The 26,960-nt window shown below is 46.4% G+C and overlaps 1 protein-coding gene across 2 annotated transcripts in view; it reads left to right on the top strand.

Annotated features, from left to right (window-relative positions):
• CAMSAP2 (calmodulin regulated spectrin associated protein family member 2) overlaps positions 1 to 26,960 on the top strand; it is a 91,943-nt gene that overhangs the window by 7,211 nt on the left and 57,772 nt on the right. For both annotated transcript variants that reach the window (XM_061161109.1, XM_061161108.1), the window contains exon 2: positions 12,073 to 12,332. In XM_061161109.1, coding sequence (XP_061017092.1) covers positions 12,073 to 12,332 — 260 coding nt within the window. The remainder of the gene's footprint in view (positions 1 to 12,072; positions 12,333 to 26,960) is intronic.

The following is a 26,960-nucleotide window of genomic DNA, read 5'->3' on the forward strand; positions in this document are numbered from 1 at the left end:
CTATGTCTGTGTCTGTGTTTCTGTTTGCAGATAGGTTCATCTGTACCATTTTTCTAGATTCCACATATATGCGTTACAGTACAATGTTTTTCTCTTTCTGACTTACTTCACTCTGTGTGATGGTCTCTAGGTCCATCCATGTCTCTGCAAAGACTCAGTTTCTTTCCTTTCTGTGGCCGAGTAATACTCCACAGGATATATGTGCCACATCTTCTTAACCCATTCCTCTGTCGGTGGACACCCAGGTTGCTTCCGTGTCTTGGCCATTGTGAATAGTGCTGCCATGAACATTGGGGTGTATGTAGCTTCTGTTATGGAGGGGCTCTCTTTTTAAGTGTAACTGGAGTCCTGCCATAATCACACCACTCTACCTCACCACTCATGTTTTCACTTCCATTGTCTTCCAGTTCATTTGTTCCAGGCAGTATCAAATAGGGCCATGTTTGTAATTTGTTATCTCTCTCTCTCTCCCCCCCCCCTTTTTTTTTTTTGGCCCCCTGTGTTTCTTATATACTGACAGCTAAACTTAGAGAATTAAATGGATTCATGTTTGATTTTTTTTTTTTTTGCATACTTCATAGATTTGTGTACTTCCACCAGGAGGCACTTAATATCTCATTATTTCTCTTTCTGTCATGACTTCTTCATTTGTTACTTGGAATATTCTTCCCTGAATTAAGTGTCTGGGTACCCTGGGGGGGGAAATTTCCTCAATGAACCCCAGTCTCCAGGTGCACTGCCAGGCACCCACCCCAAAGGTCGTGGAGCAGAAAAGCTCACAAAGCAGATCAGAGTGCTTATATCACATGGTTTGTTAAATCAGTTTACAGTGAGAAGCGAGGGGAAAGGTGGGGTGGGTTGACACATGTAGGACAGAGTGGATCCCCTGTCCTCCGTCCTGAGCTTTGTCCATCACTTTCTGCTATACCAGCCTCACCTATGGATGGTGTGGTCACACCAGTCAGAGCTGAGGTTGGAACAAGGAGGCCCACAGTGACACAGGCCACATGCTCGCTCCATCAGGGACGCAAGGGACAGCATGCCTGCCACAGCTTCCCCACGCGTCAGGCGTGTCAGGAAGCCTAATGAATCGGTATGGGTCTCATGCTTCTAGGGCAGAGGACGCACAGGCCAGAGTGAGTGTCACCAATGGGTGGCTCACTTAAGCATTCAGACTGTGAAGTGTTCATGTATATGTAGTGTTCATTGCCCGTTTTTTGTTTAGTCTCATGCATATTTAATGTATCATAAATATATTTATGGAATTCCAGCTGAGCTATTTAAAATGCTAAAAGATGATGCTGTTAAAGTACTGCACTGAGTATGTCAGCAAATTTGGAAAACCTTTCAGTGGCCACAGGACTGGAGAAGGTCAGTTTTCATTTCAGTCCCAAAGAAGGGCAATGCCAAAGAATGTTCATATGATAGTACAGTTGCGCTCCTTTCACATGCTAGCACACTCAAAATCCTTCAAGCTAGGCTTCAGCAGTACCTGAGCCAAGAACTTCAAAATGTACAAGCTGGATTTAGAAAAGGCAGAGGAACCAGAGATCAAATTGGCAACATCCGTTGGATCATGGAGAAAGCAAGGGCCTTCCAGAAAAACATGCTTCATTGAAAATTCTTAAAGAGTTGGGAACACCAGACCACCTTACCTGCCTCCTGAGAAACCTGTATGTGGATCAAGAAGCAACAGTTAGAACCAGACATGGAACAACTGACTGGTTCCAAATTGGGAAAGGAGTACGTAAAGGCTGTATGTTGTCACACTGCTTATTTAACTTATATGCAGAGTACATCATGCAAAATGCCAGGCTGGATGAATCATGAGCTGAAATCAAGATTTCTGGGAGAAATATCAAAAACGTCAGATATGCAGATGATACCACCTTAATGGCAGAAAGTGAAGAGGAGCTAAAGACCCTCTTGATGAGGGTGAAAGAGGAGAGTGAGAAAGCTGGCTTAAAACTCAACATTTAAAAAACTAAGATCATGGCATATGGTCCCATCCCTTCATAGCAAATAGAAGAGGAAAAACTAGAAACAGTGACAGACTTTATTTTCTTGGACTTCAAAATCACTGTGGATGGTGACTGCAGCTATGAAATTAAAAGACACTTGCTCCTTGGAAGAGAAGCTATGACAAACCTAGACAGCATATTAAAAAGCAGAGACATCACTTTGCTGACCACGATCTGTATACTTCAAAGCTATAATTTTTGCAGTAGTCATGTACAGATGTGAGAGTTGGACCGTAAAGAAGGCTTAGCACCGAAGAATTGATGCTTTTGAACTGTGGTGTTGGAGAAGACTCTTTTTTTTTGAGAAGACTCTTGAGAGTCCCTTGAACAGCAAGGAGATCAAACCAGTCAATCCTAAAGGAAATCAGTCCTGAATATTCATTAGAAGGGCTGATGCTAAAGCTGAAGCTGTAATACTTTGGCCACCTGATGCAAAGAGCTGACTCATTGGAACAGACCCTCATGCTGGAAAAAAGTGAAGACAGAAGAGGGCAGCAGAGGGATGAGATGGTTGGATGGCATCCCTGACTCGATGGTCATGAATTTGAGCAAACTGTGGGAGGTAGTGAAGGACAGGGATGCCTGGTGTGCTGTAGTCCACAGGGTCGGAAAGTGTCGGACACGCCTGAGCGACTGGACAACAACATTGCCTTTCTATGTTTAATGTACCTATGCTGCTCACCACTTACCTTTACGTGATACATTCCTTGAGTTCTGTAGATGGCTAACAGACTTTTTATTTCCTAGTAGTTACCTATACTTCAAATATCTTTAAAGTTTTCACATCTATTTTACAAACGTATGCATTTTTTTAGTAGAACTGAATAGCCTTTAAAGTAAAAGTACATTTTCTAAAACGTATGCATTTTTTTAGTAGAACTGAATAGCCTTTAAAGTAAAAGTAAGGTACAGGAAGGGCAGGATAACTGCTCTGTTCTTTCCCTTTACTGAGGGGAAATTGGACCAAAGTGATGGGTCAGTGGCCCACGAGAATCTGGAAGGGAGTGAAGAGTAGGGAGAAAGAGCACTTTGAGCAGTGGTGACCGGGGTGTCAGAGGCTGTGCAGGGGACGGGAGCGTGGTCCCAAGGCTGCGTGCCTGGCGGGGGCGCTGCGCCATCCAGGGATGCAGGCAGGCCTGGGCCACTTCCCTGTGGGTCAGAGGAAGGCTCTGAGTCCTTGAAAAAGTTGGACGTCATCGAGAACCCTGCGGCTGGGTGTGGTGGGTAGCTCGGTCAGGTGTGCCCGAGGGAGTAGGCACAGTAGAGAAGGGTTTGGAACAGGGCGAGGGTCAACACTGCAGAGACAGATGTAGGAGAGAACTGATGCTGAGTCCCGAAAAATAGATGCTTTCGAACTGTGATGTTGTAGTTCAGATGAAAAGTCCTGAGAGCGGGACTGGGAGGTGTGCGTTGAGACTGAGAAGGCAGGGCTTTGGGTTGGGTGTGGCGATGGGTTTGGTCTGGGGCTTGAGGGGTGGGGAGGCGGCAGTGAGGACTCCCAGGCCCCAGGCTTGTGCACCTGGATGGTGCTGTGGAACTTTGATGTAAGGAACACTGGGAGAAGATTGATTTGGGGTGTTTTGAGGTTTCATGACTCTTCTCAGCATAATTTCAAATGTCTAAAGGTAGTACGAGGAGCTCCTGAATACCCTTCACCCAGAGTTATCAGTTGTTGACATTCTGTCCCTTTTGTTCTATGATTCTTTCCCTTTCCCTGGCACAAGTATGTGTGTGTGTATATACATATATAATATTTTGTGAACTGTTTGAGAATGAATTAGAGATACTGTGTCCTCTACCCCTAAATGCTTCAGGCTGTCTCCTAAGATGAGCGATAAGTCTCTGATAATCTGAAAATTTTAAGAACTGGGTAATTGAGCGCGATGTTATATTATCTGATCCCGTGTTCAGCTTTGCCATTGTCTTAGTGCCCCTTGTTGCTACTTTTTCCTCTTCGCAGAGCCACCCAGGACCATGCACCACGTGTAACTGGCTTGTCTCTGTCGGCTCTGTCAGCTGGGACGGCTTTTCAGCCTTGTCGTCACGGTGCTGACGTGGGGAGGTCTGCTCACCCCGCCGCATGCGGGGTTGGGCGTCGGGCCCCTGCCTCGGGTGCTGTCTCTCTGCCCTGTGCCGCCGGCAGGAGCAGGCTGGTCCCCACAGGGCCGTCCCCGCCCCCTGGTCCCCTGCCCTCCATGACGGGGTCTGGCTGCTGTCAGTGTCCCAGCAGGAACCCCTAGGTAGTAAGAAGAACCAGTACACAGACCCCTGCCCCGGACAGGAGGCGATGGAGACCCGGGAGCTCAGACGCTTCCCAGCGCCCCTCCTGGTACCTGCTGATAGCCCGGTGTCTTTGGCTTTCTTCCCTCTTGTCCTCTGACATTACTCTCTTTCCCCTCCCCCCCTCCCCGCCCCCCCCCCCCACCCCTTGTACCTTTTCTCACCTTGGTGCCCCCTGCCTGCCTTCCTGGGGGCCTGGGCCGAGACACCCAGGAGGACCCGAGGGGAACCACCGGCAGCCAGGCCGCCCCACCCTCTGTCCCCCACCCTCTGGTCCTGACCCCCTCTCTCACACATAGTGAGGCTGGGGGCGGGGGAGACGTGGCAAGTCCCAGGTCTCAGCACCCCGGGAACGCCTGAGCCTTCAGTGTCCGTTTGTTTCCTTTATTAAAATGTGTTTTTATCCTAGAAAAATAGTAGGCCACTTATTTTACAGAAGGTCCCTTGATTTGGGTCTGTCGAACATGTCTTCATGATAGAGTCAAGTTACGCTGATCGGGCAGGATGACCACAGAAGGGGCGCTGTGTTTCCGGTGGGTCGTGTCGGAGGCACACGGTGTGCGCTCAGTTGCTGAGGTGGACTTTAATCTCTCTCTTTAAAAAAAAACCAGTTTATTTAGTTTTGATCGTGCTGGGTCTTTGTTGCGGCCTGTGGGCGCCCCAGCCGTGGTGCTTCTCTCGTGGAGCACGGGCTCTCACTGCACGAGCTTCGGTGGCTGTCGCACGCCAGCTCAGGGGCTGTGTCTCGAGGGCCCTGGAGCACGCAGGCTTCAGGAGTGGTGGTGCAGGGCTTCGTTGTTCCTCCTCAGCGTGTGGGATCTTCTCAGACCAGGGATCGAACCCATGTCCCCTGCATTGGCAGCTGGGTCCTTATCCACTGTGCCACCAGGCAAGTCCAGACTTTGATCTCTTGCTTTAGGTGGTATCTACTGCTTTTCTCCACTATGAAGTTATCGTTTTCCATTTTTAATTAAGAAGCAGTTTGCAGGGAGATAATTTGAAACATCCTGTTCATCAAACTTTGGCCTGCCGACTTAGCACCCACAGTGATTCTTGCTTGAGTCAGTTATTGCCCTGTTCACTATATCCCATTTTTGGTATTCTGCTATGAGGAAGAGTTTTCCCTTCTTTTTCTTTCACATACTTATTCATTTAATTGCTTACATCAGGATGGACATTCTTGTTTATTCAAATGGGTTATAATCATTTGTTTTCATTATTTATTTGATGTCCAGATTGTCTCAGGTTTGGCTGGTTGGAATATCCTTCCAGCTGAGTCCTGCGAGCTTCTGACATGGTCCCCTCGTTTGCTGGCTCTGAGCCTTCTTGACATGCACACACACACACGCACGCATTTGTAGCTGAGCGTGTACTTTGCTGTTCCAGCTCTGGAGGAAGCAGCCATTTCTTAAGGAGTCCTGGTTGCTTTCGTGGGAGGGTCTTAGAGACCAGGATGGAGGTGTGCTCTTGCTGCTGCTGGGGTTCAGCAGACGTGACCTGTGGCTCCGGCGCTCTGTGGCTGTCACAGGTGCGTGCCACTTGCCGTGTGCTCATGCTGACACTTCCCACCCAAGGCCGGCTCCATGGAGCTCGCCCTCACCTTCGCCTCGCCCTGTGCGTTACCACCCCTGTCACCCAGGAACCTGGCTCTGGTCTTGGGGTTGAGGTTTCCCTGCATCCTGGAGGCTGGTGAGGATCTGCAGCTCAGAAGAGGCCCTTGTGTCTCTCAGGGCGGCGGGAGGGGTGGAGTGGGGACTTCACACCTGAGGTGTGGTGTGGAGGGATGGGGAGGCCCTGCCTGAGCTGTGCTCCAGGCGCCCTTCTGGGTGCTGATGCCGAGGATGTGGAAGGGCCCACTCTCCTGGAGGCTGCGGCGCGGGGGAAATAGCAGACCCGGATATCGTGGGCCAGCAGTCATGAGAACAGGATGGGAAGGGGGGTCTGGGGCTCCCGCAGGAGGAGGATGAGGGCCGACTGGGCAGCTTGGAGCCCAGAGACTCGTCTGCGGCGCGCCGGCCTGGCCCAGAGGGGCAGAGGCTGGGGTCCAGAGCTGGGGAGGCAGACACATGACACATGTGGGCAGCGGGGGGTGGCCTGAACTTGGGGAGGGGATGCCTGCACTCAGGGGACCCCATCAAGTAAGACAGAGCTTCAGGGCGCCAGCCTTCCCCGCTCTGCCATGCTGCCTCCTGCTGCTGGTGAACTAGGCTACTGAAGACGACTCAGGTTTTGAGAGGGAATGCCGCTGCAGAAGTCAGGTGGCCTAGAGGGAATTCTCAGGGCTTTCAAAGCAGATAGGAGTAAATTGGGGTTGCTAGTGCAGAATCTGGGACTTGAGGGGAAATTTGAAATCTGTGTATATCTTTAGAACAAGGCCAATGACGAAACTTTTACAAAGTAACGTTTTCAACCATCAGACGTCCATTGCGTGCTCCTGTGGGTCAGGCACTGAGCCTCTGGGGTGAGGGGTGGGAATAAGAGACCTCAGCCTGGGTGAGCACCTCCTTGTCAGCTATGGGCTTAGCAACTGTTCGTCATTCTGATAGGCAGGCTCTTTGTAACTTAATCTTTGATTACTGGTACTAGGATTTTTTTTTTTTTTTAATGTTACTGACCATTTTTGTGTCTTTTGCTTAATTTAGAGTTCAAGGTCTAGGGTTTACTTTCACTTGGAGTTTTTGATACTCACAAATTCTGTCTTAGTAATTAATTGTCTTAGACACAATTTTTAGATTTGGAAATTAACGCAGCATTTCCCTGGCTGAGTAGTGACATTTCTGAAATGCATTCCCCTCATACCCCCCAACCAGTCACTGTTTAAGGAAATTTGAGTTTTTTGCTGGTGTATGGATGCAACTATTACTAGTACTAACTCAGCTTCTTAGAAAAGGGCCTTGAACAGGACTGTTCTATGCTCTCTGCCTGTGCCCAAGCCTTTCAGGTGATTGTGAATTTCAAAGCTTTGCTCTAGCCAGGATTTATTTATAATAACATGAGTATGGTAGGTTCTTGTTTAAGTCCTGGTACACAAGAAAAACTTGTCTTTTCCCCTTTGCAATTCTGGGAGTGGAGTTTCAGTTTTCTGAAGTATAAATTTCTTATCTTCTTATACTCTGGAGATGAGGGGGAGGGTGAAACTTCTTATCTTTGATTTTGCCTATTTATTTTCTAATATGCGGTTTCAGTTCATTTGTTTTAAAATGTGATACAACTCCAAACTGTTTTTTTAAAGAATGACAGTTTTGTACTGCTTGCAAAATGATAGACATTTTTGAAGTTGTCTTTTCAGCATATGCAGTTCTTGAAGTCTTGTTCTTAAAAGTGACCTCCTTTACAATACTCAGTATGCAGTTTTGCGTTCTTTAGGGATGGAATGATCTGTTTTTGTCATATTCTTAAAACATTCTGAGACTCGCTATGGCTCCTTTCCCTTCTCCTTGCATTGAAATCTTTTTGAAACTTACACTTTCATAACTTAGACTTGTGGGTACATCATAGCACAATGAAAATAGCCCCTAAGCTGTCCTCTTCCACCTTCCAGTTTGGTGATCCTGGCAGACCATCGTTATTTTTGAATCTGTTTAGCTACATGGTTTAGGGTTAAGATTCTGTATTTATCAGCTGTGTACCTTTAGCACAATACCTTTCTTGAGTTTCTTATATGTAAAATAAGGACAAGAGGATTGTTCGTATTTAAAGACAGAATGCATGTTTATGACAGTGCTTGCACATAACAGCCCTTTTTGAGTATTAACACATTCCTAATATTTATCTGTATATTGTCTGATTTGACAGTTTCACCGAGTTGTAATAAAGCTCATGGGTGGGGAAGGATGTAAATGTAGTATGTAAATGTAAATGGATGTACAGGTGTGGTGGAGAAGTTTGTAAACAGATGGTGAGCAGTCAGTTTGCACAACTGGTGTTTAGGTACCAAGTTACCTGTATTAATCACTTTTCACTGTTGAAAGGAAAAAAATCTATCATGTATACATTTTATAATAATCTTAAAATCAAATGATTTCCCTTTTAAATTTGTTCTACTAGTAGCTTCCATTTAGTTCCTGGGATACAAGAATTTAAATGAACACTGACCCTGCATTCCGTAGTTTATGACGAAGCTTACACATCACTCTGCGGAGTCTGTCAGGTTTAAGGCTGGCTCACCGCTGGTTAATGCGGCTCTGAAGGAAAGGAAAGAGTTTTCAATTATTAAATGAGGATGATATTTTTAGATGTCTCCAAAATCCCAAATTGGTCCATCTACTCTTGACCTCTTTCCACAGTCCAGTATCCCCAGTTGCCTTTCTGGTATTTCCACTTGGGTATTTTTGCTGTTGTTCCAAACTCAGCGTGTCTGGAGCTAAGGTCACGGTCCTGCTTCTGGCGCGGATGCTTCAGAAGGAAGCAGGAAACCTGCTTCCTCTGGTTTCCCTTCCTCTGTCAAGTGATGCGCCTCTTTCCCTGATCATCTCTGGGTGCCGTCTGACCCCTTCTCTCTGCTTTGTGCCTGGGCCCTCGGGGTTTGTCCCTGTCCTTCCCTTCCTGTTGGTGTTGCTGCCCTGCCTCCTTCCCTCGTCATTTCCTAGTCTCTGCAACCTTCTGTCTCTGATTTTTATCACCATCAGTATTGAATACTAGATTAACTGTCCCCAGACATCAGTCGTAATGGGTCACTTTCCTCCTATACAACTGTCGGCAGTTCCTTGTTCAGTTCAGTCACTCAGTCGTGTCTGACTCTCTGCGACCCCATAGACTGCAGCATACCAGGCCTCCCTGTCCATCACCAACTCCCAGAGTTTACTCAAACTCATGTCCATTGAGTCAATGATGCCATCAACCATCTCATCCTCTGTCATCCCCTTCTCCTCCCGCCTTCGATTTTTCCCAGCATCATGGTCTTTTCCAATGAGTCAGTTCTTTGCATCAGGAGGCCAAAGTATTTGAGTTTCAGCTTCAGCATCAGTCCTTCCAATGAATATTCAAGACTGATTTCCTTTAGGACAGACTGGTTGGATCTCCTTGCAGTCCAAGGGACTGCAAGTCCAGGAAGTCTCAAGAAGTCCAAGTCTCAAGAGTCTTTTCCAACACCACAGTTCAAAAGCATCAATTCTTTGGCACTTAGCTTTCTCTATAGTCCAATTCTCACATCCATACATGACTACTGGAAAAACCATAGCTTTGACTAGATGGACCTTTGTTGGCAGAGTAATGTCTCTGCTTTTTAATGTGCTGTCTAGGTTGGTCATAACTTTCCTTCCAAGGAGCAAGCATCTTTTAATTTAATGGCTGCAGTCACCATCTGTAGTGATTTTGGAGCCCAAAAAAGTAAAGTCTGACACTGTTTCTACTGTTTCTCCATCTATTTGCCATGAAGTGATGGGACCAGATGCCATGATCTTAGTTTACTGAATGTTGAGTTTTAAGCCAACTATTTCATTCTCCTCTCTTTCACTTTCATCAAGAGGCTCTTTAGTTCTTCACTTTCTGCCATAAGGGTGGTGTCATCTGCATATCTGAGGTTATTGATATTTCTCCTGGCAATCTTGATTCCAGCTTGTGCTTCATCCAGCCCAGCATTTCTCATGATGTACTCTTCATATAAATTAAATAAGCAGGGTGACAATATACAGTCTTGACGTACTCCTTTTCCTATTTGGAACCAGTCTGTTGTTCTATGTGCAGTTCTAACTGTTGCTTCCTGACTTGCATACAGATTTCTCAAGAGGCAGGTCAGGTGATCTGGTATTTCCCATCTCTTTAAGAATTTTCCTCAGTTTGTTATGATCCACACAGAGGCTTTGGCATAGTCATTAAAGCAGAAAAAGATGTTTTTCTGGAACTCTCTGGCTTTTTCGATGATCCAACATATGTTGGCAATTTGATCTCTGGTTCCTCTGCCTTTTCTAAAACCAGCTTGAACATCTGGAAGTTCACAGTTCACGTACTGTTGAAGCCTGGCTTGAAGAATTTGGAGCATTACTAACGTGTGAGATGAATGCAATTGTGCAGTAGTTTGAGCATTCTTTGGCATTGCCTTTCTTAGGGATTGGAATGAAAACTGCCCTTTTCCAGTCCTGTGGCCACTGCTGAGTTTTCCAAATTTGCTGGCATATTGAGTGCAGCACTTTCACAGCATCATCTTTCAGGATTTGAAATAGCTCAATTGGAATTCCATCACCTCCACTAGATTTGTTCGTAATGATGCTTCCTAAGGTCCACTTGCCTTCACATTCCAGGATGTCTGGCTCTAGGTGAGTCATCATACCATCAGGATTATCTGGGTCATGGAGATCTTTTCTTTACAGTTCCTCTGTGTAGTCTTGCCACCTCTTCTTAATATCTTCTGCTTCTGTTAGGTCCATACCATTTCTGTCCTCCTGCTGAAACCCTTTATCTGCCTGAGCTGTTGGGTCTACTCTCTTCCTCTTCTCTCTGCCCCCTCCTGTTTAGAGACCCTCTTTACCCCCTCTGATTGCAGTTTCTGCTTGCTCTTCCCCTCCTGTTTTTTTGGATGCAGTTGGGTCAGCCTACCGTGGTGCTTACTGCTTTGAACTTGAAGCACACACTTGGTTTCTTTCATTTTGTGCTAGGTCGTTTGTTGCTTACTGTTGACTCCAGTTTCCAAATTGACAAACTTGACTTGTCTAGACTATTTGTAGATTATTAAGTCCTTGAGTACTGGGATTATTTCTAAATCCTTGAATTCCCCAGAACCCATAGTGGTATATAAAATGAACGTGCAGTAATTATAATACTATTATTTGATGGAAATATTTTTCTAAATGAGTGGACTTTTCAAAAGCTTTAAGGTAAAATTGCTACAGAGTGTATAAATATTTGTGAATATGCTCTTTGGACTTCTGTTTGTGCTGTGACATTACTGAGCTTACACTAAAGCTGCCTCTTCAGGAAGCTCCTGAAATTGGTGGTGGGTGGCCGTGAACCCTGGCTGTCTGGAGAAGGCGGACGAGGCCTGGCTGGTGGCTGCCTAGGTTCTGTGACTGGAGCTCCACATGGGCCTCCTGCTCAGATGCCTGCCTTTCCTCAGGGGTCCGACGCTCATTCTCGCCGGGCCTTCTTCCTGGGGCATGGCCTGGCCTCCAGAGAGATGCTCAGAGACTGGTCCCATTGCTCAGCTGCCTGTCTGTCTCCCTGGGACAGATCAGTCAGACTCCCAGGAGGGTTTCGGTGGGGTCGGACGGAGGTGGTCAGTGGGTTGGTGTGGTAACCGGGTTTTCTGGTGTTCGGGATGTTTGAGGGTGATTCTCCCTGAGGCTTAGTTCTAACTGCCCCTCAACAGGCCAAGCAGGGTGGGAGAGGCAAGGGGACAGCGGGCGGTGGGCAGACGATGTTACACTCTCAGGTGTCGAGGCCTGGGTCCCTGAAACGGCTGTTACACCGCCTTTCCTGGTTGGCCGCTTGAATGGGAGGGGATTCACTGAGATGGGTTTTTCGGACCCTGCACTCATCCTGCGTGTCTGAGCGTGCATGTGGGAGCGCTTTCCCCTGAGTCACCGGGCTCAGCAGACGTGTCTCCATGATGCTTGGCAGTGGCTTTTCGTCATGTACTCGGACAGCATCTTCCGTGAAGGAAAGTTCTCTCTCTTTCTCATTCCAGATTGTCTGCCATGGTCAAATAAACCATCTTTTCAGTTAAAGGGTTATTGTTGTTTCTAAAGGAAATCTTTTATGACATAAATGATACTGTTAAATAAACTGTTTCTTTTATGCAAATCCTGTAAGAACATCTCCCCCTTAATCTTTGTAGAGAATGTGCCCGAGGAGCTCCGAGAGCCGTTCTACACGGACCAATATGACCAGGAGCACATCAAGCCGCCCGTGGTCGGCCTGCTGCTCTCCGCCGAGCTGTACTGCCGCGCCGGGAGCCTCATCCTCAGGAGCGACGCCGCGAAGCCCCTGTTGGGTCACGACGCCGTCATCCAGGCCTTAGCTCAGAAGGGCCTCTATGTCACCGACCAAGAAAAGCTGGTGACGGAGCGAGACCTCCACAAGAAGCCCATCCAGATGGTGAGTCTTCTGTGCCCACAATGATGGTGTTTGACGTGCATGCTTTTTTTTTTCATTTTTTTATTTTTATTAGCTGGAGGCTAATTACTTTACAATATTGTAGTGGTTTTTGCCATACATTGATATGAATCAGCCATGGATTTACATGTGTTCCCCATCCTGAAGCCCCCCTCCCACCTCCCTCCCCATCCTATCCCTCTGGGTCTTCCCAGTGCACCAGCCCTGAGCACTTGTCTCATGCATCCAACCTGGACTGGCGATCTGTTTCACACTTGATAGTACATATGTTTCAATGCTGTGTGTGCTTCTGAGCGCGAATTGTGTTACACAGCTGAGGGACCTAGGTTTTACACTTGCACTGCCATCTCTGCCTGGAGTTTAAAAATTATCTTTTCCTCATAAACCTCATTTTCAAATGGAAATTTTTTTTTTTTTTAAGAATTGAAGTATGATTGATTTACAGTGTTGTAGTTCAGGTGTGTAGCAAAGTGATCCAGTTAAGGAAGAGGTTAATAAAGTATTTTGTAATATTTGGTGCCATTCTAATACCTGGGAGAAACAAACACATAATTTCCAACTAAAGTGATTCCGCCCCCCCCCCCCCCCCCAATTTAAAAGCTTACTTTTTTCCATCCCAGAGACTCTAAGAGATGTAAAGGGCATCCTTGTCTTCTCCTTAGGAAAGAGGTAGGAGTTGTGAGTGTTCATCTGTATGCTTGAATGACCTCTTGGTAGATTTCTTTGTGCTCGGTTTTTGAGTTTATTTAATAACCGTGAACGCATTCTTGTGGAGAACATGCAGTGCAGGGCTGTGTGCTGGCCTGGGCCGAGCAGGCAGGCCCTTCCTCCCCACAGCTCCAGGGACACGCAAGTGCTGGGGTTCGCCGTGTCCTGCGTCAGTCTGTGGTACCGCTTGAACTCGAGTTTACAGAATCCTGGGCCTCGAGAATGGCATTAGAACAGTGACTCATTCGCACATTGGATTAGATCAGGCTCTTATGAGACTGGTTGTCTTCCTTGGAGGAGAGGAGAGAGGTATACGTAGGAGACTATGAAGTTATGAGATTGCAGAAGGATGAGTGAAAATTAGTTTACCAAATATAGCACTAGAAGAGGTGATTGACCTACCTTTGCTTTCTGCCTGTTTTCTCTTTAAAACAACCTATTATTACCTTTAAGAAATGGAGAATAACGTCTCGAGAAAATTTTAGTTAATGAATTTAGTAATAGATTTATTAAACTGCAGAATCATTGAGGAAACAAAGAATGTTTCTTGTCAGATAGGAGATTTTGGCCTCCTGCTGACGGCTGCAGGTTCACCTCACAGTTCCCTCTGAGGTTTGCACACCTGTGTGATGTGCGTATTCACTTTACGGTTCCCTCTGAGGTTTGCACACCTGTGTGGTGCCCTTGAGCAGCTTGCAGGTCCCAGGACTGAGCAGAACTCTGCTCAGGGGGCCCCGCGGTAGCTCACCGTCCTCTCTAGACTGGCTGCACTAGGTGGACACTCCTGCTCTGACTGCTTTTGCTCCCACTGCTCAGGCCAGGGGGTGGTTACAGAGCATGTCCACGATGCTGAGTCTGCGTCTGTGTTTGCCCAGTACCAGTTCTTTCAGGTGCCACTGGTGCACGTCACACGGCCTGCTCATCCTCAGAGAAGGTTATCTATTTTACATCCTCTCTAATAAGGATGAAACAGACTTACCACACTATCTTCATTATTTTTCCTAGTGCAGCTTGTGTGTGTGAAGATACAGGTTTGGTAGACTACTCTTTGCATTCCCATCAGGTTACTTTCACTCTGTATTATCTTGCTATTAAATCTGACTCCAGGAATTGAGGGCTTCCCTGATAGCTCAGTTGGTAAAGAATCTGCCTGCATTGCAGGAGACGCCAGTTTGATCCTGGGTCAGAAAAGTCCGCTGGAGAAGGGATAGGCTACCCACTCCAGTATTCTTGGGATTCCCTTGTGGATCAGCTGGTAAAGAATCCACCTGCAATGTCAGAGACCTAGGATCGATCCCTGGAGAAGGGAAAGGCTACCCAGTCCAGTATTCTGGCCTGGAGAGTTCCATGGACTATATAGTCCATGGGGTCAAAAAGAGTTGGACACGACTGAGCAACTTTCACTTCAGTTTCACTTTCCAGGAGCTGAGGTTTAAGGAACGTGATGTAAAGGGTATGGCCGCTGCCTCTCTGGGTCTGGCTTCTGTCTGTGGGCCTCAGACACTCTTGCTGGACTACATCATTTTCCCCCTTGCTGTGTCACACCTAATGATCTGTGTTTTAATTGTATACTTTCAGTTTTTCTTACAACTGGATTTAAGGTTTTCCAGTTGCTATGAAGTTTTGATTGATGATATTGTACTATTACTATTTTTCTGAGACCTGTGTGAGAAAATTTCTCAGGAGTACTAGTAAAAACTTTGTTCTTAAGAAATCATTCTTTTTGGTTTTAGAGTAATAAGAATCAATATCCTTCCTTGTCCTGCATTTTGAGAAGTGTAGTGAAAAATAGTCTGTTTAATTGCACTAGATATACTGACCCCCACCGCACCTCCCACTTCTAAATTATCTTGGTTTGGAGTCTTTTATTTCTGTATGCCACCTCTCAGCCTCTTAGGAAAAAATATGTAGTGGTAGCAGAAATGTCATTACAAGTATGAGGCAGGTTTGACTAAACAGATATTATTAGTTTGGGGGTGGGTGGGGATTGAAAGAAATGTCTTTTTTTTTTTTTTTTAAAGAAAAAGTGAGAACACCTGTTGGAGAATATATCCTTTCCGTTAGAGTGCATTTAAAGACAGATTTTGAGAGTATACCCTTTAAAATATGTTCCTCTATATTTATGTCAATGGAAAAGTATTTTCAGGAATCGTGTATTTGAATAGCTCGGATATATATTGGCTGTTCTTCAGCACACACTTGTAACCTGTAAGGTGGGCGGAGGGGCTGAACCTGTGACACAGCGTGCCTGTTACATGTCCACGAGTGGAGCCCAGATGGAACGCGTGCACAGTCGCCCGGCGGAAGCACAGGCTCCGAGACCTAACCATCAGTGCTCCAGTCAGCATTAAACCTATGGCGACTTGTGTGCCCTGGAACCACAGTATGTCCTAACCTGAAGCAGGCCATCTGTCGGATTATTTGTCCGCACAAGTACTAGTACGTAGGAGGACTTGGAGGTTGAGGGACTTGTAGCAAGTGGAGCCAGATGGGGCTTGTAGCTTTTGAACTTTCCTCTGCAGCAAAATGAAGTTGCATGTGTACTGCGTTTGCTGTCATCAGGTTGGGCTGGTGGATTTGACCCGTGTCATAAAATCTTAAATTCTATGAATTTCATAGCTGGAAAGAGCCTTAGAGATCAGAGCTGACCTGTGTGCAGTAGAAAACTTGCCAGTCAGGAGCAGCCTGGGGAACACAGTCCAGGGGACTTTGAACACAGACTCCCTGGCCCTCCAGGTAGAGCTGCTAGCATGGGGCCTTAGAAGAGGGTCGAGGCACCTCGAGGCATGCAGGATCCCCAACCAGGGATCGAATTCATGTCCGCTCCAGTGGAAGCATGGAGTCTTAACCTCTGGACCACCTGGAAAGTCCCTGGGACGTGTATTTTTAAACAAGTGTTCAGAGTGACTTCTGTGATCAAGAATGTGATCTGAGAAATTTGATCTACTCCAGAGTCATTTCAAATATGTAATACTTAGAATTTAGAGGTTAACCAGTTTGGCTAGGGTAGCATTGTTATTTAGTAGCAAGACTAGAATTAGAATCTGAATGAGCTAAAACTGACTTTCTAATTTATAATGCTGTAATCTAAAGCAAATTTGAGCACTTAAATATTTGGATTCATGCTATGTAAACTGTAGACTGGTTATGAACCAAACTGTTGGTTGTAAATCAGCTTTCCAGTCATGTTTGTATATATATGAAAAAGAGTTGATATTCATAAAGCTCTATTAAAGTAAATGTATATGTATGTAGTATGTGTGATATGAAATAATGAGATTGATTTTCATGTTTGATTTATAAAATAACCTTTATTACTTAATCAGATCTTGTTTTGAACCAGGCATATAAAGAAAAATTTTATTTTGAAGTGCTTTCTTTTAATGAGTACCAGAAAGAGATTTAGTGCTCTGTTTGCTTAATGGGAACTAAAGTGTGCTGATAGATCATTTGATAAGGAAGGCATGAAATGTTCTCTCGGTAAACTGTCAGCATTGTTATAAGGATGTTTTGGGGAGTCACAAAATATAAACTAAAAAATTATAATGCATCTCTGGTACTATCCATGAGGGCTTCCCTGGTTGGCTCAGACGATAAAGAATCCACCTGCAGTGTAGACCAGGGTTCGTTCCCTGGGTCAGAAAGATCCCCTGGAGGAGGGAATGGCAACCCACTCCAGTATTCTTGTCTGGAGAATCCCATGGACAGAGGAGCCTGGTGGGTTACAGTCCATGGGATTCACAGTTGGACACGACTGAGCGACTCACACACACACACACACACACACTCACACACTCACACTGTCCATTACCCTGCCTTGTTGTAGTGTGAAACCAGTGAAGCTGTGTTTAAAACAGAGGGATGATGGAAACATCTGTTTACCCTCAGGAAGAATATTACTGCAAGTAAAGGAGTTTTACTTTATCGTGTTTTGTCGTCCACATTCTCCTGACCACGGATGCCTGCACTTGGATGATGTGGACCTTAGAATCCAGAGAGAGAGAAGACTGGGAAAATGCTCGTTAGCATGAAATAGGTGCTCCCTGTGGGAGTGTAAGCCTAGCATTCAGATCCTACGGGCAGGTGTGGTGATTGCTGCCGGCGGTGAGGAAAGGCGTTGGGGATGAGTGATTCACAGGGCTTCCGTGGGTGGGAAAGGATCGGTGGGAGGCGACAGGCTGAAGAAGTTCCTGACCCAGTTTGGGCTGTGCAGGCATGCTGTGCGTCACCAGTGACACCGCCGCCTGCACGGCCCCCGTGTGAGATGGGCCTGGAGAGTCGGCCGGCTTCCTAGACTGTGAAGGGGCTGTGAGCCTGAGTGGGGATTTTTAACTCTTTTGTGCGTTACAGGATCATGGGATAAGTTTCCATGCCGTTTTCCTGGGGCTTTGTTGTGGCAGTAGTGCTGCGTGGACTGCATCAAACGAACAAAGCGGCACGAGCGCCCGCTGGCCGCTCTCCCCCGCCGCTGCCCCGCGCCCGGCACGCCGGCCCTCTCCCCCGCCGCTGCCCCGCGCCCGGCACGCCGGCCCTCTCCCCCGCCGCTGCCCCGCGCCCAGCACGCCGGCCCTCTCCCCCGCCGCTGCCCCGCGCCCGGCACGCCGGCCCTCTCCCCCGCCGCTGCCCCGCGCCCGGCACGCCGGCCCTCTCCCCCGCCGCTGCCCCGCGCCCGGCACGCCGGCCCTCTCCCCCGCCGCTGCCCCGCGCCCGGCACAGTGGTCCTCTCCGCTGCTGCGCGTGGGAAGCCCATGGCGCCAGCGCCGCTGGGCCCCAGTCACTTACCCATGTAGAGGTTTGAAAAACCTTGTCCCCATGTAAGAAGTTTAAAAATTGCCCTTTAGAGAAAGAGGATTATATAAATGTAAGATTTATTACAGCAGTGGTTGAGGAAGGACTTACTTCTAGTCACCCGTGTAGAATAATGTCTTGCAAACTATGAGCAGAGCTTATCTGTGAAAAATTATTCTTAATTCTCCTGGCATTTGTTGAACAGGATTTTCTTCACGCATAGTGCTGGGTATTTCTGTTCCATGAATCATGGACCTGGTTTGGATTCCATTAGTATTTCAAGGCTCAAAGTCACATTATCTTTTGATATAACCATTTTTTTACATTTGACTTAGCGTTTATTTGTAGTCGTTTATTTAAAACTCCAGATTACTTTCTCCTAGAAATAACTTGATGAATGTGTGTTCATTTTACCAAATGATCTCACAAAACCTTTATGTTTATAATAAACCTGAAGTCAGGGCGTTTATTAATTTATTCAGTTTATTGACAGCGCTTCTGCCGCATACTCTGTATTACCTACTGTGACTGGGAGGAGCCTCTGTCCCCCAGGGACTCACATTCTCCTGGGGGTTAGAGAAACAAGCAACTTGTAATACGTGTGTTTCAGGAGCGTAGGGATTCCAGACTTGCTCCTGCTCTTGGGCCAAGTCTTGACGGCTGTGAAGGGGCTTCCGGGTGGGCACAGAGGTGCAGCTGGTGTGTGGGAGCGTGCCGTCAGAGTGCAGCTTCAGCCCCAGGTGTGTGTCCAGAGACGACGAGCACTGAGGCTGGAGCACTGGGTGGGGACGGGCACGATGACCCCGCGTGTCCTTCATCCTGGAGGTGCTGGCTCTGCACCAGGCAGGGCAGCATCGGGCTTGCGGAGCAGACGGTCACTCTGCTGGGGTAGCGAGCATGGAGGCTGTGGCCGTGCTGGAGGGGCGTTGCTGAGGTGGGATCCCCCGAGGTGGGATCGAGGTGACTCTTTTTGTCTGTCCCTCCCTGCACCCTCCCCCCTTGGTAACTGTAAGTTCATTCTCTAAGTCTGTTTCTGTTTCGTCATTCAGTCCATCTGGATCTGATATAAGTGATACCAGATGATGCTTGTCTTCCTCTGTCTGACTTCACTTAGTATGGTGATCCCCAGGTCCATACATATTGGGGCAAATGGCATTATGTCATTCTGTTTAATGGCGAATGTTCTGTTGTCTGTCTGTCTGACATCTTCTTTATCCATTTGTCTGTCAGTGGACACTTAGGTTGCTTCTCTGTCTTGACTGTTGTGTGTAGTGCTGCTGTGAATGTTGGGGTGCATGTATCCTTTCGAACCAAGTTTTTCTCCAGGTATTTATATGCCCAGAAGTGGAACTGCTGGGTCATGTGGTAGTTCTGTGTTTAGTTTTTGAAGGAGCCTCCATACTGCAGTCCATAGTGGCTGCCCCAGTTTACATTCCCAGCAGCAATGTGGGAGGGTTCCCTTCTCTCCAGCCTTTATTGTTTGTGTATTTTTTGATAATGGCCATTCTCACCCATGTGGGGTAATACCTCATTGTAGTTTTGATTTGCATTTCTCTCATAATTAGTGCAGTTAAGCATGTTTCCATTGCCTCTTGGCCATCTGTGTGTCTTCCTTGGAGAAATGTCTGTGTAGGCCGTCTGCCCACTTTTGCCTGGGCTGTTTGTTCCTTTGGTATTGAGCCGCGTGAGCTGGTGTAGACTTTGGAGACCAGCTCCTGGAGGTGCAGCGGCCGCCCGGCCCCCCCGACTCCTGACCTGGCGCGTGTTTTTCTGCACATGCTGTGCTGCCGCCCTTGTCCTCGTCCTTGTGGATTTTGCTCTGCATCGCTCCTGGGGAGCCTGGCAGAGAACGTCAGCATGAAGCAGGGCGTCCCGCTGAGAGACGGGTGTGCGGCAGCCAAGAGGAGTGTGGTGAGAGGGGCAGGTGGGAAACCTGAGAGCAGGGGGTGTTGGCTGGAAGGGGACCAAGTCTCTTTGGGGTGCTGTAATAGAATCCCACAGACTCTGTGGTTTATAAGCAATCAAAATTTATCCCCCGCCCCCTGTTCTGGAGTCTGGGAGGCCAAGGTCAGGGAGTCATCATGGTCGGATATTGGTGAAGGCCTCTTCTGGGTTGTAGGCTGCCAGTTTCCTGCTGTGACCTCCTGTGGGGGAAGGGAGGGAGCCTCCCTGGGGCCCCGCCTCCTGACCTATCCCCGCCCAGGGGCCCCCCTCCTCACATCATCACCTGATGCTTTCTAGTTCCCACATTTGAGCTTTAGGGGGACACAAACATTCAGCCATGAAATTAAAAGACACTCCTTGGAAGGAAAGTTATGACCAACCTAGATAGCATATTAAAAAGCAGAGACATTACTTTGTCAACAAAGGTCTGTCTAGTCAAGGCTATGATTTTTCCAGTGGTCATGTATCGATGTGAGAGTTGGACTCTAAAGGAAGCCGAGTGCCAAAGAATTGATGCTTTTGAACTGTGGTGTTGGAGAGAACTCTTGAGAGTCCCTTGGACTGCAAGGAGATCCAACCAGTCCATCCTAAAGGAGATCAGTCCTAACACCTAAAGGGTGTTCATTGGAAGGACTGATGTTGAAGCTGAAACTCCAATACTTTGGCCACCTGATGCGGAGAGTTGACTCCTTGGAAAAGACGCTGATGCTGGGAAAGATTGAGGGCAGGAGCAGGAGGGGACGACAGAGGATGAGATGGTTGGATGGCATCACCAGCTCAATGGACATGGGTTTGGGTGGGCTCCAGGAGTTGATAACGGACAGGGAGGCCTGGCGTGCTGCGGTCCATGGGGTGGCAAAGAGTTGGACATGACTAAGCGACTGAACTGAACTGAAACATTCAGATCTCAGCAGGTACTCTTCTTGCATAGGGACGTCTCATTTAGTGACAACTGACTTAAAAAGATAACAGATTTTTTAAAGACAGAGTGTTTCACTTTGCAAAATAATTTTTAAATTTTAAAAGTGTTTTATGCCAGGATTCATTTTCACAACACTGATTTAGAAAAATACGACTTTTAATAACCCAAGTTTTCAAGAATACATAATGTGAAATGAAAAATGTCACGTTTATTGCAATGTTCAATGTAATGTTCATTATTTTAAAAGACTTGCTCTTAATGCAGTCTCCTTTAGCTGTTGAAAACATATTTTATATATCTCATTTCCCCCAGTTTTACTGATAAAAACTGGTTATATTTAAGAAGTACAATGTAATGTTTTAATATGTACATATATTCTGTATATTTATCATATTGAACCAAGTATTATGCCTAGTATAGTGCTTACAAAACGAAATGTTAACTTCCGGCCATAAAAATCAGATGTTTTCGATAGACTGGGATGGTGGGGAGTTGGTTTCCCCAGAGACCACGTCTGTGCTCCGTGCCCGCCACTGCTGGTGTACCTGGGCTTTGGCCGCCTGATGGCAGAGGCCGCTTGCCTCGTCCGGGCAGCACAGGGGTGGAGCTCGCGAGCGACTTTCCAGGCCTGGAGGCGCTCCGTGTCTGTCTGTCCTGAGTTGGCCCGGCTCCCAGAGCCTGTGCCCTGCCTCAGTGTCCCCTCAGTAAGTCTCAGGTGTTTAAATTAGCGCAGTTCATTCAGCAGACTGCTGCCTGCCATGAAAGGAAATGTAGTGAAACACTGTATAAAGAATAAGCCACCCACTTGTCTTTGTCCCGAGTTTAACGGTATCCCAGTTAACTCCGGGACAGGTGTAACCGTGTCGGTGAGGCCCGCGGTGGAGAAAGACCTTCGCCGCCGTCTGGGCTGGAGCTCGGGGGTGCTCCTGACTGAGGCTCGCGCGGGCGCGTGGTGCCTCGGGACCCACAGCCGAGGTAGCTGTGCGCACGCCTGACAGTCGCCCTCGTGACCCGACTGTTTCCTGTTCTGTTTGCAAAAATGAGGCCTGTGGTCGATGCTTGACCCACAGATGGGTTATAAACACACATTTAAAGTCACTTGTTTAGTTGTTTTTTTATAGGGAAGAGTGGTAAGGTGACAGTGTTGGTGCTGAAAACTAAATGCCATACTTAAATTTTTCTTAAAAATGTATTTTAATCTATAAGTTACCAACTTGTATCTGATATAATGAAAAAAAGAAAAGGAAACTATGGGACTAGAGTTTGTGTGTGGACTTGCCACCTTAAGATTTATTTATCTAGGGCCTTTCCTGGTGGTCCAGTGGTTAGGACTTGGAGCGTTCTGTCCTGTGGGTCCAGATTTAATCCCTGGTCTGGGAACTGAGATCCCACAAGTTGCACAATGTGGCCAAAAAAAAAAATTTTTTTTTAAATTTTATCTAATTTCAATGGTATATACTTCTAGCAGATTAATTTTCCTGAAATAATACTTTGATACCTGTCTTACTTTCCAATTAAAAAATATTAGTCATTTTATTTGATTTGAAATTTAGTATATATTGCAGATTCATATGCATATTCTTTTGTAAAAAATTTGACTTTTCAGAGCTAGCTTCTGAAGTATAACAAGTTACTTCAGACTTTGTCTGTAAAATAAATTTCACTTGTAAGTAGTGAAAGTTTTATTGCCTGTTGGTAATCTCACCTTCATAACATATTCAAAGTAGCAAAAGCTAAATATTTAGAAAGTTGTCTGATAGTATAGACCTGCCAGCAGTAATTTTTGATGATTTTTGAAGGTGAAGTAAATGTATATTAATTAAGACTTTTCATCTGTTAAAAAGAGAAAAAAAGGTAATCGCTTCTAGGCCTTTTGGCTAAGATCAAGTGAGAAAAAAAGGTAACTATTCATTGTAGATTACTAAATTTAAGGAAATAGTACTGTTGAGGATACCTTTTCTTTAAATAATATACAGCATTAGCCTCAGTTCAGTCACTCAGTTGTGTCCAACTCTGCAACACCAGGCTTCCCTGTCCATCACCAACTCCCAGAGTTTACCCAGACTCATGTCCATTGAGTCTGTGATGCCATCCAACCGTCTCATTCTCTGTCGTCCCCTTCTCCTCCCGCCTTTAATCTTTCCCAGCATCAGGTCTTTTCCAATGAGTCAGTTCTTCACAAGCATTAGCATACATAATTGTATATAAACACATATAATTGGAGCACTAATCCTGAGCTGCTTTCGCAGGGTGGGTGTAGAGATGCAGGTTTTCCCGTTTGCACAGCTCCAGGCCAGCACTGCCAAGCAGTGCGCGGGCCCGCCGTGGTCTGCAGTCGTTCACGCCCCAGTCTGTGCTGAACAAACTGACCCCCCACCCTGTCCCCATGACACCCAGCTGTTTTTTTAGCTTGGTAGACTGTAATAGTTTAGCAAATTGTTTTTAATTAATGTCAGTGATGAGAGTTAAAGAAGGAAAATAGATGATTATTTAAAAACTGTACAAACTGTTCCATTTGGATGCTTGCCTGTGTTTAGACACCTGGATAAATGAGCTTCTGTGATTGAAAAGAAGATCTTTATAATACTCAGATTCCTTCTGCGCTTGCACTGTTCTGTGTTGAAAAGAGGGTTATAATGAGCTGTGGTACAAAGTGACTGTGTTACAGAGCTGTCCCAGGGGCCTATCTTTTCAGGAAGTCCTCTTGTTCTACTTGCAGGGATCTGAGAATGCTGATTATGAGTTTTGAGCTGATTCTGAGTTTTCCTGAAGCTCAAATCTTTAGTTTGTGGTAAATAGTCCACCTAGTAAACATTAAAAAGGTAACTTTAGAGAGTGATGAGGGCTATGAGGAAAATAAAAGCGGGAGGATGTGATGGAGCAACCTGAGGAAATGGTGTGCATCCCTCGTGGGTGGAAGGGTTGGGGAAGCCTGCCCAGGAGAGTGCTGTGAGCAGAGCTCTCCACCAGGGGTGACTTAGGCTGAGATGGGGGTGGCCAGCATCCCTGACAGGGAACGAGACAGGCCACTAAGTAAGTCAGCCTCAGGTCTGGATGATGGAGTTCCCAGGGAGTTTCCTGGAGGGAATGTGTTCTGGAATTTGAGGTGTTCCGGCTACATTTGTTACTTTGTGCTTTGTGAGATGTGAGCTACTTGATTCAGTAAGTGCTTGTTGAGAACCTCTGGGGCCTCCCTGACAGGGCAGTGATGGGAAGACAGCAGCCTTACTTTCACGCAGCTAACATTGTAGCAAAGATGAGCAGTAAAATGCTAAACAGACTGTAACAGTTTCCAATAGTCATGAACGCTCTGAAGAAAAGAAATCAAGAAGAAAGAGGCAGAGGCAGTGAAGTGTGCTGTCTTCCTCAGAGGCGTCAGGGAAGGCTGGTCTAGAGGACTGATGCCTGAACTGAGGCCTAGATACTAGAAGAACGCAGCACGTGTGACTCCTGGGAGAAGAACAATCCAGGCAACAGAGAAGGAAGGCATAGTAGCCTGCAGGTGCATCTCAGGAACTGGAAAAAGCCACCAGATTGGTCGTGAGCAAGGTGGTTAGTGATGTTCAGCATCTTTCCACGCTGCCTGTTGGCCATCCGTGGGTCTTCTTTGGAAAAAATATGTATTCAGGTCCTCTGCCCATTTTTTAATATTTTTTTGGGGGGGTTGAATTTGTTCTGTTTTTTATTTGAGTTCTGTGGGTTCTTTGTTTATGGATATTAGCCCCTTGTGTGCTAGTAGCTCAGTCGTGTCTGACTCTTTGTGACCCCATGGACTGTAGCCCACCAGACTCCTCTATCCATGGGATTCTCTAGGCCAGAATACTGGAGTGGATTGCCATTCCCTTCTCCAGGGGATCTTCCCGACCCAGGGATTGAACCTGGGTCTCCCGAATTGCAGGTAGATTTTTTTTTACCATTTGAGCCACCTGGGAAGCCATCACTGAGTCGTGTCCGACTCTTTGCTACCTTATGTACAGTAGCCCCTACTAGGCTCCTCTGTGCATGGAATTCTCCAGCAAGAATACTGGAATAGGGTGTCATTCCCTTCTCCAGGGGATCTTCCCAACCCAGGGATCGAACCCAGATCTCCTGTATTACAGGCCAATTCTCTACCATCTGAGCCACTGCCTATGTTTTCTTCTAGGAGTTTTGTGGTTTCAGGTCTTACATTTAGGCCTTTAATTGATTTTAAGTTTATTTTTGTGTATGGTGTAAGAAAATGTTTTAATTCTTTTACATGTAGCTATTCAGTGTTCCTAGTTCCACTTCAGAGAGACTTTCCTCCGTTGGTCTCCTTGCCTCCTGTGCTGTAGGTTGATTGGCTGTAGGTGTGTGGGGTTATTTCTGGGCTCTGTTCTGTTCAGTTGATCTGCAAGTCTGTTTTTGTGCCAACACCAAGCTGTTCTGATGACTGTGGCTTTGTAGTAAAGTCTGAAGTCAAAGGTCGTGACACCTCCAGTTTTGTTCTTTTTTCTCATAAAGTTTTGTTTACAATAATGATGAGGCACGTAGGTTCTGAAGTGCTCTGGCTACTTTGACAGCTGACTGATCGCAGTACTCTGCGTGGCACCACTGTTTATAATCAGCCTTTCCTTCCCCCTCTGCAGAGTTTGTGCCTCACTCTTAGTTCCCATGCGGCAATGAGAATATTACTGAAAAAGGCCTGAAAACGCAAGGAAAACTGATGTTTTTATTTATTTATTTTTTAATCTTTTTTTTTGTTAATCAGCATTGTTACTGATAAATTATTATTTCTATTTTTCATGATCTAAATTAGAATTTGGATTTGAATAATGTCAGTATTTAATGATTCATTAAAAACCAATGTTTTAAAGGAGTTATATGTTATGGTCTACCAAAATTATAATGGGAGCGCTTTATGTGGACATTACTTCTCAACTGTTTGAAAAATCAATGCTCATAAGGCATTACCAGCTCAAAGGGTTAACAAAAAATCTTGATGGTCTTTTGATCCCTTCACACGTTTGTTTGGCTTCGTTAGAATGGACAGAGTGGGGATGTGTGTGTGACTGCAGTAGGAGCGCTTCTTGGGCTGTGTCACCAGGTTGTTTGGGAATTTGGGGGGCTGACAGCACCCATCCTGCGTGCACCGACTCCTAGACAAGCTCAGACTCCTTTCTCATGAGTATTTGTTTTCCCGCCAGTTAGCTGGTGAGTTGCCTCCCAGATCTGCAGCTCTTTACCTCTGGCCGGCATCTGTGTGAAGAGGCCTTGATGCTGGCCTCAGCGAGTTCGGATTCTGAGTTCTGCTGTGCCGTGCTCCTTCCGGCACGCCTTGCCCACAGGCCTTCAGCCGGGAGGGACCATGACCGCTGGGAGCTTGGCAGGTGGGAGGAACGGTGTTCCCACTTCTTACTTTGCTGATGGAGTTTCTGCCATAGCTGTGTTCAAACTTGGTGAAATTTTGCCTGCTGTTACTCAGGTTTAACTTGTCTTTGTAGTTTCCAGAAACCTGGGTGGTGACCTCCCATGTCACCAAGGAGACCTTGCAACCTTCCTCTCTCTTTCCCACAGACGGCACTTGGCAGACGAATCTTGACTGCATGGTTGGAACAGCTATGATTATGTCATAACCTCGTGTGGCTCAATTTCTTTTCTTTTTTTTTCTGGTAAAGCTAGTACTGTCAGGCGCATTTTTCATACATACCCAGCTGAAAAAATTTGCTGACAAATTTCCTTTCAGGCAATTTTTTGAGTGTTAACTGGAGCTTTTACTGATGGTTATTTTTATATGATAAAGCATATTTCAGTGTATTTTGTGCAACTCGTTTTAGATTTTGAGATTTGAAGCACAGTATTTGGCTCAGGATACATATGCCTGGAAAACCTTCAAATCTGGAAAGCTATAAAACACAAACACACTTTGAAGTACACCATATGTGACTGGTTCAACTATATGAGGAATGCTGTACTGGTTAGCAAATGAAAGAGCATGGCTGTCATGTTGGGTCTCTGGCATGAGGTGGTAGCAATTATGTTGAGTGCTGGTGATGAGCCTGAGCTGCCATATATAAACTGTCTTATAAATAAAACTTGCCCAGGTCACCATGGTTAGGACATTTGAAAGACACAGATGTTCCGTACTTAAGTCTTGATGAGCTGGATGTAATCACCTGCTTCTGGGGGTTTCCACAAAGCAGCCCAGGCTTTGCTGTCCCAGTGGTGGTGGTCGTCTTCCTGCTTGCAGTCTTTGCTGGCTCCTTGCTGGTCCACTGTTAGTCAGCGGG

Source organism: Dama dama, chromosome 14 (genome assembly GCF_033118175.1).
Source record: "Dama dama isolate Ldn47 chromosome 14, ASM3311817v1, whole genome shotgun sequence".
Classification (NCBI taxonomy): domain Eukaryota; kingdom Metazoa; phylum Chordata; class Mammalia; order Artiodactyla; family Cervidae; genus Dama; species Dama dama.